The 21,983-nt window shown below is 39.7% G+C and overlaps 1 protein-coding gene and 1 long non-coding RNA gene across 3 annotated transcripts in view; both read left to right on the top strand.

The window, feature by feature from the left end:
• Positions 1-21,983, top strand: part of LOC112638131 — a 36,493-nt gene that overhangs the window by 7,267 nt on the left and 7,243 nt on the right. The gene's annotated exons all lie outside the window — the stretch shown is intronic.
• On the top strand, positions 35-21,547 carry LOC105249757 (glycogen-binding subunit 76A). 2 transcript variants are annotated; one of them, XR_003122890.1, is made up of 2 exons: positions 35-750; positions 18,034-18,192. XR_003122890.1 is itself a non-coding variant. In XM_011255456.3 (2 exons), the coding sequence occupies exons 1-2, from the start codon at positions 6,320-6,322 to the stop codon at positions 20,524-20,526; spliced, it is 2,553 nt and encodes an 850-aa protein (XP_011253758.1). In that variant the 5' UTR covers positions 5,489-6,319; the 3' UTR covers positions 20,527-21,547. The 2 variants fall into 2 exon arrangements, 1 of the variants encoding a protein (XP_011253758.1); XM_011255456.3 differs by lacking the exon at positions 35-750 and adding an exon at positions 5,489-6,379 and having other exon boundaries at positions 18,034-21,547.

Raw genomic sequence — 21,983 nt, 5'->3', positions numbered from 1 at the left:
TTACAAATATGAAACATTGATAATTTTTATCATCTTTTATACTGTAGAATCTGAAAAATATCACAAGGTTGATAAGAGGGCGATATCGAATAGAAACATTATAGAACTCTACGCTTTCTTAGAATTATCTTATTTCTTTCTTTCTTTTCCAAAGTTTGACAATACATTTCTTAGCCCAACTGAAAAATAAAAGAAACGCAATTAATTATGAGAAGGACTCATTTAGATTTCTCTCTCTCCTCATCTTCTGACGTCGAAGTGATACATCGTCTTCGTAGCCAACGCACATGCGTCGCGTCTCGTCACGTCACGCGTTCGCCAGTAGTTTCCGAATCGCGCGCGCTACCGAGCGTGCGGTGCGAGCGAGTGAGCGAGTAGAGACAGAGACGCACCTGCGTGTCGCGACGCGCAGCTGCGACCTTCGTTGCCCTTGTACCGCCGACGGCCGTTCCGGCGGCTGAGACGTCGCCGTCATTTTTACACGGGACGCACGTCCACATAGAGGTCCACGTAGAGGTCCACGTAGAGGCTGCTCTATCTCGTTCCGTCGACAAACGTCGCGGTCGCCTGTTGGTTTGTTTTATTTCTCGTCGATTTGTCTCTCGTCGCGGTTTCGAATCGGTCTCGCGATCGTAAAGAGGACCGGAAGTGTTCCGCCGAGCGGGAACATTCGCGCGCGAATGCCTTCCGCTTGCGGCTTTGCTTTTCCAAAAAGGGATTAAAAGAGGGAGGACGCTTTCCGAGGAGTCGGTGAGTGCCACGTGCCATTGTTTTTCTTTCCCTTTTTTTTTTTAGAAAGAATAGGATTTAAATATGTCATGAAAAAAATTGTGATAAAAATGGTGTAATAAGTCTAATATCGATACCATCTTCTGATGCAACGAATGTCTAAAGTGAAGTGGATAATATGATTTTCATGAATTATATATCGAAATGTTTCAGTCATTAAATTTTAAAAACTTTTTAAATCAAATTTTAAAAACTTTTTCTTGTTTTTTATTTTTTTGAAATTTGAAAAAAAATTTTTTTTACGAATGACTGTCGTGATTAGAAGATTGAATTAAAATATTAATATTATCTCTAATCGGTTTGCATTTGCTTTGCAATCATTAATCTTTCAAACAAGTGTAATGTACGAAAAATTTATGTAAATCGATACGATATAATTCGACCCGTGAATAGCTTGCATTAAACTCATTTTGACCAATTGTTTCTTAATGAAATCTATTTTATTCATTTGACATGATCGCACCAATTTTGTTATTGGTAATGAATGCGGTCGACAGATGACATTGACATTGACAGAATCATATCATTTCATTTCTTCACAAGATTATGTAAGTATCTTTTTGACCGTTGCAGTAAATGCAAAAATATTATGAATATATAATGATAAAAATTAATTGATTTTTCATGCGCATAAGAACTTTATTTTTTTTTCCTTGAATTTACCAACAATTATCGCCAAAAAAAAAATCGCGTCGCAGTCCGAAAAGGAAAACCGAGTTCTTAATTAATGAGGATGCAAAAAGTTCACCGATTAGATAAGTTATCGTTAATTGCAACAGATCTGATGGACGAATCGTGAGTCTCGTTTGCAGCGAGATGAATCTCTTGGTGCAAAAAATATATTCGCTACCGCGAGACCTTCGCCGTGTGTATCGTAGAAGATTGCAATTGCTCTCCCACACCAATTCGTATCAGCAGACGAAAATAAACGCAATTGTCTACAGCTTAGAAGCGGTGCGATGATTTCATCTTGCGCGTACGAAAGTACGGATTCTTCTGCCGAAACTGTCTGCCATTAAGCCATCAATTTCACGCTATCTCGTTATCTAATCATGTGTCATCAAGCTGAGATTGAATTTTAAATGAGCTCTCCGACAAGTTTCCTTTCTACCAACTCCCATTAATTTATTTCGCATAATCAAACGTAATGACCAATTATAATTACAGTTATGCATCAAGTTACGTTGGTTAATGACCTGTCGTAGCCTGATAAAGTTCACTGCTATCCTCGGACGCGATCTACGAGCGCGTGAGAGGTCACCATCAAGGGAATGTTTTCCACCTTCCAGTCTCGTGTCGACGTAAAAAGAGAAACGAGTTTAGTCTTTGATCGTCGCGCGACCAAGTCGTTGAGATAAGTTCGCATTTGACCTTTAACCTCCCTTCTTCCCCTCCTCTCTCTCTCTCTTTCTTTCTCCTTTCTGCTCACCTGCGCGTGTTGTTCGCATTTCTAGTTGCTCGTGAGAGGTGCGAATTGCGGTCGCGATCGAACGTCACGTCGCGCCGATCGATCGATCGATTAATCGCTCGTAGACGTTCGCTAGACCGTAGATTGCGAAGAGATCTTTAAGTTGATTGTGAGATAAAGGTCACGATCTGCCGTTTCTGCCGCACCGGTTGTCACCTGGGTGGATTTTCATTCTAAACTATTATTAGATTTTTTATTTTCCAAGACTTATGATAAATAGTTGAAGCAAGCTTTCTCGAGGATTAAACCGTCTGGTCCTCTTTTTAAGTTTAAAATCAAATTAGAGTTTCGCTATGCGTGATAATAATTTACAATAAGATGAGAAAAAAATGCACTCTTACCTCGATATCGAAAAAAAAAATTAGGAGACGCGAATCTTGCCTCCGCGTCCTTGGATTCTGCAATGGAGGTAGTGAAGGTCACCTTGATGAACGTAGGCGTTCGATTCATATCGGATGGATTTTCCTCGAATGTGTGTCGCGCTTGCGGCATCGCTTCTACCACACGTGGTTCCTTGCGGAGATAAGCCGCTTTCCTCGCACTCCTACGTGACGTCTAGAAAGGTCACCGTCAGGGGGTCGTTACCCTCGGAACGGCAAGTCCATTCAGCGCTTTATGGATCTTATCCCATCGCAAGATTTTCTATTTCATTTCTCAAGAAAAGCACGCTCTAGATATATATATATATATCTGATATTTAATTCACGGAAATTCCTTAATTTGTAATTAATTTCTATAATTAATTAATTAATTAATATATTTATCACTAGAAAATTTAGAAAACTATTATTTAAACTATTATTTTTATAGCAGAAAGAAACTATTATTACAGAATTCGAACAAATGGCATTTACATTATTCATAAAACTTTCTTTTCATGACATTCATCAATCATTAAAGAGTTAATATACATAAGTTACGTAATTCATTAAGCGAAAGATGTAAAAATTCGACTACATTATCGTCAATAATTACCATCTAGAACGAAAAGAAGACTCGTAATAATTTATGATCAACTTAAATCTTATATAGATTCAATGTCTTCTTATTCGGTGTGTAATGATGTGAATTAAATTTCACATTAATACAGCATACATGTTGATACGACTGCAATAAAATAATATTTTAAAATATACGTTTTCTTAATGAGAAAAGAATTTTTTTTAATACCAAAGTAAGATGAATTTGACAAGGAGTCAAATACCTTAACATAAGTCAATTATCTATCATTGCTTGAATTAAATTCGTTAATGTACAACTGTACAAAGAATCATTTAACTCGGCAATCTTGAGTAACTCTCGAGTCGTGCGTTGTATAAAAACTATAAAAATAATTATTTAAATATAACCGAATCATTCTTCTTCTTCAATTACGTCTTAAGTAAATATTTTTTTCCGACTAATCGGAGTAGCTTCTTGAGAAAAAATTTAATCGTTCTGTAAAATTGACTCGTAGTACTATTTCACGTGCCAATCTCGTAGATCGGAGCGTCATTAATGGAAACTTGGCCGATCGTTGCGAGAAAAAGCTTACAAGCTTATTACAACGTGTCGTGCGTCGATCGTGCGTGACGACTCGCGGTAGGTCGACTCGCGCGTTCCTGCAGACGGCGAACGACCGACAGAAAACCGGGCAGGGAGTGGTTACAGTCGCCGAGAAGAAAAAAAGAGACGGGACGGCCGGGAAGAAAAGAGAGGGCGAGAGAAAGAGAAGCGATGGAGGTAGATGGTCGATTCTGTCTCGCGGTGCATCATCATCGAGTGCAACGGCCAATCGGCCGATCGCATTTTAATTCCCCCCGCGGCTCACCGGCAATAAACGATTGCCGTTTGCTCGTTACTAATGAGGTCCCGATGATACGATAATTACGCGATTACGCGAGGAATTATACCCGGGATTAAATGCCGGATTACGGATGAATCAAGAGACGACACGGGAGTTCGCCGAGGGTTCGAAAATACTATTTCTCGTGGTGTATCATCCCGCGTAATCCGTCATATTTCTGGCGCGCGGGTCTGACAGGAAGGAGTCTGCATCTCCTGCGTCTTCGCGAGCGAGCGCTCAGGGGCGCATCTTCTTCGGGAGACGCGAAAAGGAGAGGACTCGTCTCTATCGCGAATCGACGCGCGTCTCGCGCATACTTGTCGAAAATCATCGCTCCGTCCCTCGTAGCGTAGTTTAAGTTTCTTTTGGTTCGAGCGTACGTTGTCGTAGGTCGGGTACAGTTACGTTTGGCGACTACGCATAGCGGTGCGTAGGCGTTTCGGCCTGTCGCGGTGAAAATCGATGAAATCGCGAGATAAGATCGATAGAGTGAGATCCGCGTAGCGGCAGGAAGCGAAGCCGCCGCATAATTTAATAATATTACCGGCCGTCTCGTCTTCTCCCTCCCTCTGATGCTGATTTACGGCCTCTTCTTCTGCTCGCGAGAGCGAGAGATGCGCCCTGGATTTTATCGCGCCGGATATGTAACGTACACCGACTTATCTTACATGTTGTTTTTTCCGCGCGTACGAAAACAGTTATTACTGTTGAACAGTTCTCGATACGCGTTCTCGCCCCTCGCGGTGCGATCTTCGAAAATCGCGAGCGGTATCGCTCGATTTACGGCCGCGCGACTTTGATCTCCGGGTTGCAGCGCGTTGCAATTTCAGGCATGGACGCGCGCGACGAGAGCGGATGCGCCATTTCTCGCGTCCCGATAATGCGAATTTGCCTCTTCGAATTTCGCCAAAGTCGCGATTCTATCCTAGGATTCTGCTAAGGGTGGAAATAAGAAATTCGTCACCCGCTCGAAAACGGGACGGCTGAATAAAATGAAAGTAAGTCTGGGTATAATTGCGAATCGTGTTATCACTTTGCTAATCAAACTTCTTCTCCGACTTGCGATAATATTTCTCTATCTTCTCTCGCATCCTGTCTCCATCTAATAAATTATTCATCGATGGGGGATCCTGATTTATCCCTCACGTGGAAAATCAAGTCCTCTTAATCTCCCGTAAATCAGCTCGATTAATCTGCCGGATTTTCAAGATCTACCTCCAACCTTTACGTCAGCCTTTGATCTTCCCTCTTTTTTTTTTTAATTTTCGAAAAATTTGTATGCACCACGTATCACGCTCGGCCAGATTCATCGATGCCTGACAAAGTGCAGGCACTTATCAGTCGCCTTACGAGCGGTGTTGCTATGCGATATGGAAGGGGTCTCCGGAGTCACCTACTAGCTCGACCAGTCAGAAGTCAGTGTGCGTAAGCCGGCCGGTTGTGCCGGCTCCACTTCAGCCTCCGCTCTCGCGCTACAACACCCGCTTAGTAGCGGTTCCGTCGCGCCGTAAAGAGAGTTTCTCTCTCGGGTAGCGCGGCTTCGCCACGTCGATCGATCGAGATCGAGAGCGCCCGCTCTTTTCGTTGGCGCGAAAAGAAAAAAAAAGGGACAATTCGCGCTCCGAAAATCGAGTCGGCGAGGATAGAATCGAGATCCGAGCCCCGTGAAATCCTCCTGAATCTCACTGTCAGTGCACTGGGGGTCATCTCTCAGTGGGATACTTATCTCTCGACGAGGTTCGAAGGCGGCTCAAAAATTGCGGTGTTGGTTATCGATTGGCATCGGCGCGGGAGATCCGAGGCAAAATAAACAGAGATTTGTTTGGAAGGGGAGTTCTTCTAAAATAGAGGATTCGCGAGCGAAAAGTATGACGAGTGCGGCTCGCCGGATTCTCGCGTCGCGCGCTGCTCTGTTCGCGAGACCGTCACCGCGTGAGGCGAAAAGTTACGCGCGTTATGGCTTTCCATCTGTGTCGCAAACTCGCGCGCGAGGAGTAATTTGATTTCTGAAAAAGGAACCGCTCTTTCCTCTTTGCCGATCGTTAACGCGTAGAGAGATATATAATGTTTGGAGGCTCGCGATTATATCGGGTAGCTCGTACGGAGCTTCGCGATCGCGGATTGAACGCCTAACATCTCACGTAAGTCTCTGAGTTATAAAAATTTCTCGGGACGAAATTTGTCAAGACGGGTCGATTTCGATACGCGATACATTCGACACGGTTTTACGAGTGATCATGATACAGAAGGAAGGAGCCCAGGACGAGTCAAAGACGGGGGAACAGGCGAGCTCGATGGTAAATAAATAACCGCTCTTCTTCCCGAGAGGAAGAACCGCATTCGGAATGTGCGTTTTTAACGATATATGCGCTTGAAATTTATATATACACATTTATATATACACATAGACGCTACAGATACGGTATAATAGATAACACTTTGTTGCAAATTACCTAAGAGATAACGCGATCTTGTTCGCGAACTACAAACTCGTAGGACGCGCTCGGTTGCTTTCCCAAGTTATCCGTCCCGTATATTTCACGTTTTCAAAGTGTCGATAAAAGTCGTAGTTAATTTTGCCGGAACGCGTAATGAGTATTCATTATGCAATTTGTTGCACTTGCGTGCGACGTGCGCTATTTTACACATCTTGTATCGGGAAAAACGTCCCGCGAGGGTTGATGACGGTTCTAGATTATTCCACTCGGGGCGATACACGGCATGAATGAATTAACGTTCCACGGTAAATACGAAAATGGAGTCTTCTTGAACGCCTTGACACCGAAAACAGGGCGATGGTCGCTCGCGCCAACTGCATTCGGCTCCGCGTCTGCATCGTGCTCGGACGAGGCTGATGAAAGCCATTATGACACGCAGATTCGAACTGCCGTGATTTCGGCGACCTTCGTAGTTAAATCGAGTATTCTATATTTGTTTTGATAAGAGTCATAACGGACATGAATCGCATTTTCGTGCGATTACGATGTTTGTGCGAGAAAGAATATCGTGTATTTTCATCTAGTTATAAAAAATGTAGCTTACCATAACAGAAATATCGAAAATTATTGCAACATCCCTATATCAAGTTAATTTATACTTCATACATGCTGATTTATAATAAAATATTCATATATGCTGATTTATAATAATAAAATATAATATAATATAATATAATATAATAGAAAAAAATTAAGTAAATCAGCAAATCATATATTTTAATTTTCTATAATTTATTAATACAAAAATTTTATGCATAAATTCTTAAAGAGATAGACTAATTAATTCTTTAAAGATTAATTCTTTAAAGAGATAATTTCCCTTGGAAAACTGTAATGTATAAGGATAATATAAGATTATCATCATGGCGTGCGTGAATTTTCCTTATTACATATTTTTCTTATTACATATTGTCTTTCTTATCTTTTATTAATATTTATGAAATTTAATTTTTACCTAATTGTATTACGAACGATTCAGATTGCTTCGGTTTTCTCAGTACTTAATATTAATAAGTTTTTCGTCATCAACATTTCCGCGTGTAATATTCCATTAATCATAAGACTAAAGATAATTTATAATACGAACAAAGACTCTCTCTCTCTCTCTTTCTCTCTCTCTCTCTCTTTTTTTAGAATGAATAATTTTTTAGAAAATAACACTGATATTTGCATTAATAGAATTTTCCATGTATCTTTTGCTTATTGTTTGCCCTCATGCGTGCGATGATGAATGAATGAATTCTTCTTTTCTTCAAGTACGGGCACTTTATTGGAAAGAAATTATTTATCGCTGAGCAGATGCAACGAGCAGCGATAACCGCAATAATTTCTTTCTTAACAAAGTTATTAGTTATTAGTTTCGTTAATGATATAAGAAATATATCGAGACAAATATCTCTCTGGGGTCGCGCAAATTTAAAAAAACGTTTCTTTTCTCGCGAACTCGATTATTTTTCTCCGATATAAAAAACTGTCATTATGAAATACTTATCTAAGGTCGCAATATAATTTTCACTGCGCACTTAACGCGATATTGCCTGTTTAAATGAAACGTCTGCAAAAAAGCATTATTTATAATTATGCTTTGAAACTTATGTATGTGCGATGGGTTATCTTCAAGTGCAATAGTGGGCATTGCATATCACGATGCTTTTTGCATGAGTCTTGCTATCCGAATGTTAATGGTGATAACCTCGCTTTATTGTCTGACTTCTACCAGCAAGACTGATATTATTAATAGTTGTGTGTGATTCCCCAAAGAAAATAAACTTGCGCTATATATGAATTGTCAATGTCATTGTTAAGTTCATGGATTATTCTAGTTAAAATATATTCGATCATTTCAATTATCTCTCGATTATTCTAGCAATGTTCTAATTTTTTTAAAATAATAGACACATTCATGAATTAAAGAAGTTGATTTTACATTATAGTAAAAAATATTCTATTTCTTTTTTTTAAACAATGAAAAAGAAATAAATTGAAAAATTAATGTATTTCTTTTTATTGAATTCTTTTTCTTACGAGTAAAATTGATTATGATGATTATTTTTAAAAAAATGTATGATTTATGACAATAATCATAAGACTTTCCATATGCAACGATATTATGAATTTAAGAGATAGAAAGTAGAAGGAGAGAGAAAGACTAAAAGTTTATATGTTTTATTATGAAAAAATTATAAAATAATAAATTTCATTAATCATATTTATTATTTTATAAAATAATTACCAAAAAGTTACCAAGCTTATGTAGAAGGATAAAAAATACAATTAGTGCAACAGGTTGATTCGCTCGCGTTTAAAATCCTCAAGATGTCTTAGGTCTTATCATGTATTTTAAAACATGTTGGGAAGTTCAAGGTCCGTTTTGTAATGTACCGAACGTGAGTGGCGTCGACTTATCAGTTTTTATAGCTGCTATAAATATGCCAGCGCTAATCGTTCCCACCATCGCGAGATTGTGAACGAGTTCGCACGAATGTCTATCTACGCATGAACGACATATTGTATCGGATGTATCATAGAAAAGAATTAGACTGACCATGTGCACGTCATGTGTACTCATCTATTTATACACAATGTATCGATGTAGAAAAAGATGTTTACATACGTTTGCATTGAACTTGATAATCGTAAGAAACAGGCTTGATAACGGAGGGAGGAAGGTCATGTTAATTCTTCTGCCTGTTAATGTTATTATTGAATTGAAGTGTCTGTATCTTTTCTGCATTTAAAAAGCAGCCAAAAAATTTATAATCAATGCTATGACGATCGATGATAAGAGGAGACAAAGTTGAAAAAAAATTGTGTTATTGCGATATTTTTTATAAAACAGCTCATTTTTTTTTCCTTCCTAAATTTTGTTCTATGCATAAAAAAATTATGTTCCCTATTCGGTTCACAATTATCTTTGAATTTTATCATAATTATGCGGAGTGACTTTATCGCTTATTCTTAGTTTTTGAGGAATTTAATATCGCGTTATATTTTTAAAATATATTTTTCCCTGATGTGCATTCGCTAGAGTGCATGATTTCTTCGCATGCGTTATCGTTTACTCGCGACCGCGTGCACTTTCACAAGATATCGCGATAAAAAGAATATTTTTCATGCCATTCAAATATCACAACTGTAAAATAACTTTACCTATTGTATTATTATCTCCTCTTTTCTATTCACCTATTATATATTATTTTTTCTTCTCGATATACATTTTGAATATTATCTTAAAGAACCATTGCGAAAATCAATTTTCCTATTGAAATCTCGTAAACTGCAATAGTAATTATATGAAGGTCATCGGAGAATTTTCCGATATTATCAAGTGCTTATCATTTCAAAAATGCTGATATGATTAAACTTTCGAATCATAGAAAAGATCTCAATAAACGGTTACGAAAACGACAGTTGTCAAAGTCAAAGAATTTTATCAGCTTATATAATTGTATGTATAAGTGTATTTTTTTATTATAATTATTTTTTTATTATAATATTTTTTATTATAATTTTTATTGTAATTTTTAATTTTACGAATAAGTTACATATTTTATTAAATTGACTTACATTACAAATAATTGTTTCTCAAAGTTTTCTTTTTTGTGTACAGAAATTAATTTATATAATCTTGCTATTTTATTTTTATTGCTTAATGTAACTGGATTTCGCGTATACGATTGTCTGTACATTTATTATCGACATGTGACAGAGAAAAAGATAGAAAGAGAAAGTATATCCGCCGTCCAAATACATATTCTGATTATATTATGCACGTATGCATATATACAGAGTGGCTCAAAACTATCGCACAAATATTCTTTTAATAGCAAATTATTTCACTACAGTCGATTTTTGTTAGTGAAAATATCAAAATGTCAGAGATTATCATTTTTTCACAGTTGCGAAAAGTTCATCAAATATCAAACATTAAAGGTTTCATCATATATCTTTGTATAATTGGACCTTAAATTAAAATTTTATTAAAATAAATTCTAGCTAAAATTAACTAAAGAATGCAATTTTGTTAAATTTGTTACTTCGCAAGTTTAAAATTTGCAAAAAAAACCTTCTTCTTAATCGCTTATAACTTAGAATTATTATCTTGACATTTGCTTTGACATTTTTGCCAAAAAAATCTCTATCGTCTGGTTAGAGAATCTGCTATTAAAAAAACATTCGTAGTTTTAATATATTCTGCATATGTCAATATGCGAATTTATTTATCTTTTTTCCTTCTCTTTTTCTCTTTATTTTTATACACAATGTTATATCTGTGCATCCGCAGAATCATTATTTCAGAATAAATTCTTTTCATTTCATTCTCTTTTCTTTTCTTCCTCTTCGTCAACGACAGAGATTATAAAGACGGCACTATGGCGAGGGTTATCGCATCGCAATTCACAACATACATATACCGATCGGTTATGTCCACCACCGATATCTGTGTTTCGCAGTCATTAATGCGCTAATTACGATCTACTTCTCAGTCTCGAGCGGTTCGATAAGAAGAAAGTTCCGTTCGTCGTTAACGCAGTGCGACTCTTTCGTCCTGTCTCATTTGCTATCGAGCAAAATTGATCAGGTATGCGGAAGGGCAAAGCTATGGAGAAGAGTTTATCTTAATCATATTTACATCTGATTCTTGTGCAAATAATTTTTATGAATTTTTTTCCCGAAACGCGTGCTTCGAGTAACTGATCAGAATAGGGATCAAATGGAAATCAACCGGTACCCATCGACAGGTGCAGAATCAGAAATTTATACGAATCGTGACAGCTATTTGACGTTTTGCAGCAATTTGATTTCCAATAAGCCGGATCTGATAAAATCTTGCGTATAATCATTTACAACATCTGTTCGATGATCGCTCATCATTTAATTCAGTTTATTATAATACATACTATGATGAAATCAAGTGTATGTATCCAGTTTACTCCAAGAGTTTGATTGAGATAAATTTTTTAACGTTTTATTTTAAATATTTTTTAAATTAATTCTTAAATCCCGTGTGTTCAAAAACTTTTATAATTTAACTTAGATAAAATTATATTAAACTTGTGTTGACGTGAAATTAAATCATGCTTGTTGTTTTTCACCGTCCTTGCTAAAATTTTAATTAATATTCGCAAGTTTAAAAATATTTTAGAAATAACTTTATTAAGAAGTTTTATTTTTCTTGTGAATTTTTTAAACACAATGCATTCTGTATACGGAATACTCAACTATACCGTCTTGTAGTACATGTTCGAGAGGTTCATTGTACCTAATGCAGTTGGTTTACACACTAGAGAATCGTTTGCAAGCGTGCTGCGCGCGATAAATATTGGTCGATATATCACGTTACGCACTTTCTACTATCGACTCGATAACATCGAACGACGAATGATAATGTACGATTGATTCTTATAGTACGAGATAATGACCTCTCTTATCGTTCCTTGAGTCATTTAAAGCAGCATAATAGACGAGAAAACTTCATCATCGTGATCTGCAATTTTGGAAAAATTATATAACGGATTCTAAAAAGAACACTTCGTCAACACTTTTTCGATAAATCGCGATTTATCAGCTAATTAGTTAATTATTTGACCCGGGACAAGATCTTGATAAACTCTTATCACATTCTTCGATTCGCGCAAAATGTTTTGCTCGTTATCTCTTCGATAGATATTCGTATATCGCGTGTACGTTTATGCACGACTGCCGCAAAGAATCCTCATGAATCAAGATAGCGTGGGAGAGGTGGATTTAAATAAATAAATTCTCTTTCAGTCTGTTTCTCGAGTCATTGCGAAATTAGAAAAAATGAGCTCGTCTGTTCAAACGCCCGTAGAATCCTTAAATAACAGTAAAATATTGATTTCTGCAGGGCATCTCGTCTCTGTCGGCGGCGCTTACGCGCTTCAGAGCTGAATCACATGTTTTTATAATGAGAATTAATTTCCTCCTGCGTTTAACGACGACTCGTGTAACATCGCGCAGATACAATCGCGCGCTGACCCGCGAGAGGACGACGACGAGAGAGATTTTATTCGCGGAGTAGATAAATCTTTCCCCGCTAATAAATTGCAACACAGATAGCGTTAGATTAACGACGTGTGTTCTACGGTTCCCGGCAAGTCTCGTCGAAACGATGGAGAATAGAGCCGGGCGAGGTGACGAGGTCGAATTTAAGAGAAGCAAAGTACCGTAAAGTTCCTGAAAAAAATTTAAATTTCTTTAGTTCCGATGGTAGAGAATGTGCGGGTTCGTCTCAAGTTACTTGTTGCAAGTACTCGAGCTCGCTCGTCTAACGAAAAGATCATTTTTTAATGTCGCGACAGTAGAATCGGCGGAGCGTGCCATGGAAACGTACAAAATAAAAATACGACGTGTGTCGCGATTAATTTTTTTTCACATGTAATTTCACCACACTTTTTGGCCCCTCCTCTGATAACCGACTACGCAAGAAGCGCATTTCGGGACGCGACACGACGACTTGCATCGATGAGTGATATCCGTGTGCGCTGCCAAAGGATATTTAGTTGTATGTACATTAAAGTGCCGAATGTCGTTCTCTTTTTATCCTGTCATTTTATAGCTGCTATAAAAGAGCCGGTTCGAGCGGCTGGCAAACGTAAATCATCATGGTTCTCAAATCTCGAGACGTCCATTCGCTAGTTGGTTGATCGCTGTTAATTAATATTTTATTATAATGAAATATATGTATATTTATTCGCTTTTTAGATATAATTACATTATTATTAGCTAAAAATATAAAAGAATGTTAATTAAACAAAATAATAAATTTTTTATTTCACGATATATATCGCTGTATCTTCAGTCAATTATTTTGAAATACTTTAATTGATTTGAGAGATAAATACTTTAGAGGGAGGGCGATAATTTTGAATTAAATTTTTTTTCGCTTGTATCTGAATTGATTATGTAAGCTGATATATATATTAATTGTTGCGAGAAAAAATGGAGAAAGGTTAACTTTTATCATCTACATATTCACGTATATTTATATTAAAAAACAGACAATATTTTACAATAATTATCCGCCAAGCCGATTATTTTATTCGCACTGAACTATCATAATCGTCAGATTACAAAATAATTTTCCGGGCGAGAGTTCCGCATCAATCTTCATTGGAACGTATATAAAATCATCCTGTTGAGAAACCCGCGTGTGGCTTTCGCAGATTTCCATTCCGGCTAAATATAAACTGTGACTTTATTTACTCTTGGCAAGAAGTCGATTCTCGTCGGCCTCGAGTCCGAGTCACGGCGCTCGCATGCAAGTGTGAATCGATGAATTATTAATTAGTATTTTATCCGTTAATCCTCATTTATTCCTTTGTAAATTTTTACGGCAACCACAAGAATCCGAGATATTGCGAAATTAACGAAACTTCCGAGAGAAGTCGTCGCTCTACAAATAATTATCCGGGATAATGTGGAGAGTGATTATTTTTTATAATTTTTTTTAATAAATCGTAAAAAAGAATGTTTGAAAATTAAATGATTAATTTGAGACGCGATTTTATTGTGATGAAAAATATTTGCAAGATTCGATTTTTATTGTTTTCTGCGACTTTGACCCTTTAATCAATTAGAGCGAAATTCATTCAACGGACTAATGTCCATATAATCGTCGAGAGAAGATAAGAATATGCAAATATGGCAAATCTTAGGTCTGTTTACCAGACTACTGGCGCTAAGTTTGTTAATCCATCATCGATTAGCTTTAAAAATAGTCCTCTACATGAATTCGAGCACGTGATTGTCAGCCGATCTCTTGTGTTTCGATAGCCAAGGTTGTGCGACGTTCAAATCATTATCTAACTTTACTGATCTTTTTTTGCGAAAATATTTCATACAGTGTTATGCGATATAATCTGGATTCTAATGCTTTTCAAACTGTAATTTTCGACATATCCAGCGATAAAACGAAGCAATTGGTCTGGGATCTGACCTTGCGCTGTACGTTGTACGTTGAGGAATTTTAATTTTGTCGATCGGGGGCTGTTATGATCGTAAGTAATGCAATTCATCATCTCGCCGTCACGTCGTAATTTGTTACTAATCAATTAGGAAGCGCGATCTCGACGATGATTGGGCAATTTTCTCGCGGGGTGCGATAAATCTGTCGCGATAAATTGCGACGTTGCCCTAACTACGGGTCAAGTAGTCACGATTTAAACTGTGTCGGTGAACGATCGCACAAAAATAAAACCTCTCTTTTCTTTTTTTCTTTCTCTCTCTCTCTCTCTTCATCTTTCTCTGTTACAATGGAGCAAAAATAGTTTCGCTGGAAACGTACAGACGTGATATTTCGACACGTGTCCGATGCCAAGAGGACCTCAATTCGTAAGTCGTGCCAGTTTGAGTCGCGAGAACGGTATAATCGTCGTCGAACGCGATCATTGTGACGTAAGATTGTTCAAAATTATTCAAATTCACGTAGGAGAAAGCATCAATTTTCAAAATCGACCTTTCCAAAAGCAAAGCTTCGTAAGAAGAGCAAAATTTATATTTTCTCATACAATTTTCGCGCGAGATTATATTACGCTACATCTCGCGACCACTCGTAATCTCGATATAATATCGAGTACGAAACATCACGTACGATATATACCGTGGTCTATCGAATTAACGATCGTCGACCGAATCTCACGCGGAAGACGCAGCAGCGTGCTTTTATCGTAACGGAACCAGTTCGTGAAACGCCATCTCATTTCCAAGCCGATAAAGTATACGCCGGTATCGCTCGCGGGTGAAAGACAGGGATTATTGCTGCTAAATAAAGTACAAAGAGAAAAAGGAAAGAGAGAGGAAAAGAGAGAGAGAGTTTCGCGCTTCTCAAGGCGTGGCGTATCCGCGGCCGCTCGCTTGACATTCGCCGTTATCGCGTCCAAGACGGGAAGCGTTCGTCAATGCAAGGCAGATCTCCAGAGTCGTCCGGGGAATTCTTCGCCGTGGGTCCCCATGGCTCGAGACTGCACACCTCGTCGCCGAAGGCGCGATCTTATCTGACTCGTAAACTTTCTTTATCTCAATCATAAACGCGCGCTCGCGCAATCTCGGAGCAACTTGGAGCGATTAAAGTATTGTTCACGGTAAAGCTCGGATATCGGGTTATTACGTTGTAACTTGTGGCTCGATCGCAATTGCGTCCAGGTTGTTTATAAACAAGCAAACGTTTGTACGTCGGACGAGAGAAACATATGGCATAAAATATAAACGGTAATCTCTTCTGAAGAAAGAACGATGAAGACATGATTATGATGGATTGTTTCAATCCGCGAATAGGACGGGGGTTCTGAAGTAGAATTTTAAATTCCGTTTAGGCAGACGTTATGGCGAGGCCAACACTCTCTACCGAAGCCTACGTTAAGCCTCGTCTTACGTAACGATTATCATTCGCGAGCCGCCCAGACTTCCGATAGACATAGCGAGCGTAAACACACACGTGTGCGAAGCATCCGTGGCAAAGCGAGCGACTGGAGAAACGAAGAAATCTGTCACTTCAAAGTTGGCCCCTTTATGCGCGCCGCTTTTTCCCGATAGACACCATACGGTCGTTAACCGGTTTGACGTTAACTCGATGCTCGCATTAAACAACGTTACTGGCAACTCTATTTCTGGAGTCTCCTATCAAAATATTAATCGACGTACATCAAATTTCGCGCATCGCGAATAAGGAAGCTTCATTAATTATTAGTTATTTATAATAATGAATGCGTCCCGATTTTAATTGTTCGTCTGATATATTTAAGGACCTTTCTCCTCACCCGATAGTTTTCGAATTTAAATTTCTCGCCGAGCTAAACTTCAGACGGACAAATAAAACGAAAACATATCTTAGTAAATAAATACGCATGTTGACGCATCGAGATATTAGATAATCAATGTTAATGATTTTGCGATTGGAAAAAAATTCTCAAGAGCATCGCGTTCTATCATCTAAGCGCCTGTTACATAAATCATAGCGAGTTATTTTTCTCGATGCGGTTTTTTAAAATCGGTCTCGCGGTCGGCGCCGCCGATGTGCGTGTGTATGAAGACTTCGGGATAAAAATAGATATCGATAAATCAAACGCTCCGAAATATCCGTCCACGGCAGGAATTTCGTGCAGGATGCGTGAGCGAAATGTCACCTTAGCGCTTAGATCCGTTCGGAGGAGGCGGCGGGGAATTGATTCGCGGCCAATTGCGCGTGTATTTATATCGTTCCAATTTTCTCACGCCGGCGTGCACGCCATTTTCCTACGCATGTAACATGTTCGCAAATTCGCCCAGAGTAATGCATCGTTGTTTCGCGCGTCCCGATTGATTATCGCTTCTTCGTTACGTAATCCCCGGTCGCGCGATGTCATCTTTGAACTCTCATTGAATGCGACGTGTCTATCGACGATTTTCTTTCCAGTAGACGTCTATTATCATCGATTATTTCTCTTAGATTTGATACAGATTTCAATACGTCGTCATCGTCAGAATCGCTGTCGGTTAATTATAGCTTCGAGAAATATACAATCATCGTGTGTAAAATAGCAATGAAACGAGGACGTTTCCCTCCTTTTTTTATCTCGATATTCGATTGTGTAAAAATTCCCTTGTTGACCATCGCGACCTACTCGATTCTATTTTGGTGCCGAGATGAATGGAAGGTGGTTATTCGTCGATCCCAGTAATTTTTAGACAATGATACTTGAATAATCAAGAAACATGCGCGTTCGGCGGGGAATCAAAGATCGACGCGATTGATACTGTGCATTTTGCGCTTTGGAGAGAATGCTGCACGTGGGTCGTAATGACTGATCATTTGCACTTCCTGCGGCGCTGTTTCGATAGCGCGCAACATTGTGGCCATGAGCCAATGCTATGACTATTAATGACGAGCGTATTAGTGACTACGTCACTAATGCGTATTCAGTACTTCGACTTCTTTTTTTTTTTGCATCTCCACATCTTACAAACTGTTAACGAGCCGTTGACTGCCGTTAACGAGCTGACTTCAATTATCTATCGAGCTCCACTCGCAATCGATAAAGTAAGGATCATTAACTTCAAAATCTCTCTCTCCCTCTTTCTCTTCCTCCCATATATCCTAAGAAATAACCACTGGCAACACAATATACCGGAAGAGAAATACATTTAGCGCAATTATAGTTGATTGATAATCTGGGTAGTCGTCTTATCTTGCGCAAGAAAAAAAAGGAAATTTAATTATCGTTTTTTTTTTACATCTCCTCGATGCACGCAAGATACCGTCTATGGCAAAAATACAAGGAATTATTTATCTCGCTTCTCGTGGTAACAACATGTCAATGACATAGATATAAATATGAAGGAATCAAAACTTTAACTTCTCGCTTCCGTACTTTATACTCGCCAGGTCTTCGGTCGATCAAGCATGTCTTTCTTTTCGCAACGAGATTTAAATCCGCCATTTTCCTCTTTTCTAGAACGACGGTTCGGACAGCGTGCCGGCAGGCCGAGGCAGCGACCCGACCTCGCCCTCGCCCTCCCCTTCGGAGGGCAGGCACGCGGAAGCCGAGGAAACAACAGCGGGCTCGAACGTCCTCAAGATGGGCAGCACGGATTCGGCAGGCAATGCTCGCGGGCCCTCCTGCGGTCTCGTCAGTTCGCTCTTGCCCAGCAGCTGTCGAGGTAGCGCGGAGGCGTTTGCCCGGTGTCTTCATCGAAGGCTGACGTCCTTGAGCGGCGAAGACTCGCCCGAGCGAACTACGGATGCCTCCGTACCACGCGAGACCTCGTGGTTGCATCCGTCATCGTCGAGCAATCGTCATTCTACCGTCAGTCTCGCTAATCAGCATCCGATTCTTCAGCATCAGCCGCGTCACAATTCGGATTCGGATCTCTTTTACGAGTTGGAAGAGGAGGAAGAGGAAGATGGATCGAGCTCGCCTGCCGAGGAAGCGACCGCCGCCGAATTGGCGCATCTGCTGGTGAATCCGGAGATCCTCAAGGCGAACCATCACGACGCCTGTCATTGTTCGCCGAGCGGGACCAGGGTCGTGAGCGTTCACTCCGGGGATTCCGAATCCGGCTGCATCTTTGCGTCACCGATCGCCGGCTCGCCGCCCGACAGCGATTCCCCAGAGATATTCTTCGATCCGGAAAGCTCGGACGCTGAGAAATTGAGGAACGAAGTCTTCTTCGATCCGGTCAGCACTTCAGATAGCGAGGTCAACAATTCGAATCTCACCAATACTAATTTTACCCGTGCGAGGATCAAGATTGCAATGAACGGACGCGTTAAACGGACGAACACGAATGTGGAACGTAACGAGGATACAACGTCCGAGTCGAGCTGCTCATCGAGAAGAAACCCTACATCTTGTATAAATGGTCGTCGGCAGGAAGAGCAGGTTGTCTGCAGTTCGGAGGATTCCCTCAACGGCAGAAGCTCTCAAGAAACAACAACGTCGCCTAGCCATGAGTCCTTGTGGAGCACGTTCGACGATAGTACCGTGTCTCTACAGGATGAGAGCCCTCCCAGGATCATCCATTCCGTTGTTCCTCCCATCTGCTTACCCAAGTCGCATTCAGACTCCGAGTTGCCGAGCAACCATATTAACATGGCAATGTCCAACAAACTCAAAACAGACAGGCGGAACGAAGAGGTAGAAGAAGAGGCAGAAGACGAGGACAATGAAAAGGACAAGAACGACGAACATGACGTTGACGAAGTTGACTTCGTCAATGGAGTATCGAAGAATGTGATGCGCAATGACAAAAGTGACAGTGAGCTCGATGACTTTCTTAACGATGTCGAAGACTCGGTTGATAAGGTGAAGAACCAGGAAGACCATACAGAATCCGTAGAAGGCACGAAGGCATTGTCAAAAAGTGCAGCGTTGCTGAATACAGAGAGTACGATCGCCAATGACAGCGATACCGATCAATCTGCCTACAGCAGCGCCGTTGATGTTTCAGAAGCGCTTTCACTGGAATGTTTAAGTGACGAGATGACGACCTTGAAGAGCGAGCTAAAGTTGCGGATCGAAAATGATGACGCGCTACACGAGGATAACGAGGAGGAGAGGCTAAATTTGTTGCTGAAGAAGCTAGGTAGCAGTCCTACGGCGAAGGAGGACGACTCGTCGTCACCCGAGCAGGAAACACAGAGCGAGATAGTGGAAGAGGAGGAGGACAGACCGCAGCGAGTCCGTAGATGTTCCTCGCTGAAGACGGGGAAAACGCCGCCAGGCACACCGCACAGAAAGAAAATCGTCCGTTTCGCGGACAAGCTCGGTCTCGATCTGGCCGATGTAAGAACGTTCCTGGACGAGATACCGAAGATACCCAATTCCGCGTACAGCGACTTGATCTACGATGACATTTTCCGACCGCAGGACAGCGGCAATCCGGACAGCATCGCGGCGACCACCAGCGATCACCATTGGTCCGATCGTTATCAGGATGATGGCAGGCGCAGATCCATGTCGGCAATACCCAGAAAGGTCGACCGGATGCTGGTGCCGTTGTTCCAGCAGCCAGGCGGCATGGCGAACTTTCTGGATATGGTACGCGAGCGGCGAGTTTGCCTTGAAAATGTATTGGTGCAGGACCCGATGACCTTGGCTATTCAGGGCACGGTGCGCGTTATCAACCTCGACTTCCACAAGTCCGTGCACATACGCTACACGCTCAATTCCTGGCGAAACTTCAGCGATCTGCAGGCGACGTACGTGCCCAACTCGTGCGACGGATTCAGCGACAAATTCACCTTCATCCTTTACTGTCACACGTTACTGGTCGGTCAGAGGCTCGAGTTCGCGGTACGTTTCCAGTGCAAGGGGACGCAACACTGGGACAATAACTCCGGTGCCAATTACTGCTTTCAATGCCTGCCGGCAACATCGTCGCCCGGATATATACCGATCACCGCCGATGAGAATCGACGCGGCAGCTGGTCACCAATGTTTTATTGATGGATGTCTGGATCGGCTTGACACGACGACGGCATGGAAACAGAAACAGACTGAATCACTTGTTGATGAAGAGGCTAACGGCGAAAACTCGCGGTACTCAACGGTACTTTTTACACGTTCCTAAACAAGTGCTCCGCGACGAAGTGTGAAAAACGAAACTTTCGGGATCTATCATTGTCTTCTGATGTTTTCGCAGAGCTTTCGGAGAGCTTACGTAATAATATTACTAATTAATTCTGTAAAATTTTAGAAAATAAGTTGTGAATGGAACAAAAACTACTTGTTTGTAGTTCTTGTCAAAAAGTTGTAATTCTTGTCAAAAAATATTTTTTGTTTTTCGATACTAAATCGATATTAAAGTGTGAAACACCCTTTTCAAATTTATACCAAAATTTTGGAATTTTGTTTATATTAAAGTGTCTTTGTTCTATATTAAAGTTTTTTGATATCTTAAATAGTTCAATCTCCGAAATCTCTTTTCACGAAAGCATTTCCTGAGGAATTACGAAATATATACTCCGCCCATTATAATTTTTTAAACTGTACCTGTCAAATGGAGATTACAATCTTGAAAGCTAAAATTCTTCTCGCGCGAAGCGAAAAAACGAGAGAACTCGTTCCAAGCTACGAAATGGCCTAAATGGAGTTGGCACAAGAAACGCTAAGGACAAGTAATCGGTTTAAACGTTCCTATGGAAAGAGTACCTTTACAGAGTTTATGTCAGAGTTAAAGCTGATGAATCATTTAATCGATCGTACGAAAGAATATCGATCACGGCCGCGATTTGTTAGTCGGTACAATGACAACAGATGATAATAAGATGAACGTTGTTATAATAATATTAGTCCTTGTTAGCGATATTCTATGAATTTAGATTTTATCGTAGAGAATGTTCCGTAAGACGTTACACGTACAAATACATTTATACTTTTCTTTCGAGATATTATTCGTCATCGAGTTGCACGGGATGGGACTTTTGAATAACGTAAAATTTAAATGTAACTGGGACCTCAAAAGATATATCACTTATATTATAATTATATATATTTTTCAATTCAATATAAAGATAAATCATACATAAATCATCTATTGTTAAAATCATGAAATATCTTTAAAGGAAATTAATTAAAATGATATCGATTTCAAGATTATTCAATATTGAAAAATAAAAAGTTTTAAGATGATAGAATAATGTAAAGAAACAAATATAAGAGCTGAATATAATTAAATTTTTGTCCATTTAGATCCTTTTTAGACTAATATTTTATTTCCTATTGCTGGAGATTTACTGTATATAAAAGAGTTCCACTCGTGTGAAAAAAACGCGTGAATGTTACTTTGTACATACATTATAACATATGTGTACAGGTAGCGTCAGTATTGGTGATAGACATGTTCTTCATTGACTAATTTTACTTTATTCAGCATATAACATTACTCAGAACTCATTGCGTTT

The sequence above is a fragment of the Camponotus floridanus genome, unplaced genomic scaffold (genome assembly GCF_003227725.1).
Source record: "Camponotus floridanus strain SB8 unplaced genomic scaffold, Cflo_v7.5 scaffold25, whole genome shotgun sequence".
NCBI lineage: Eukaryota > Metazoa > Arthropoda > Insecta > Hymenoptera > Formicidae > Camponotus > Camponotus floridanus.
The sequence above is the reverse complement of the archived record's forward strand: the minus strand, read 5'-3'. Positions and strand labels throughout refer to the sequence as shown.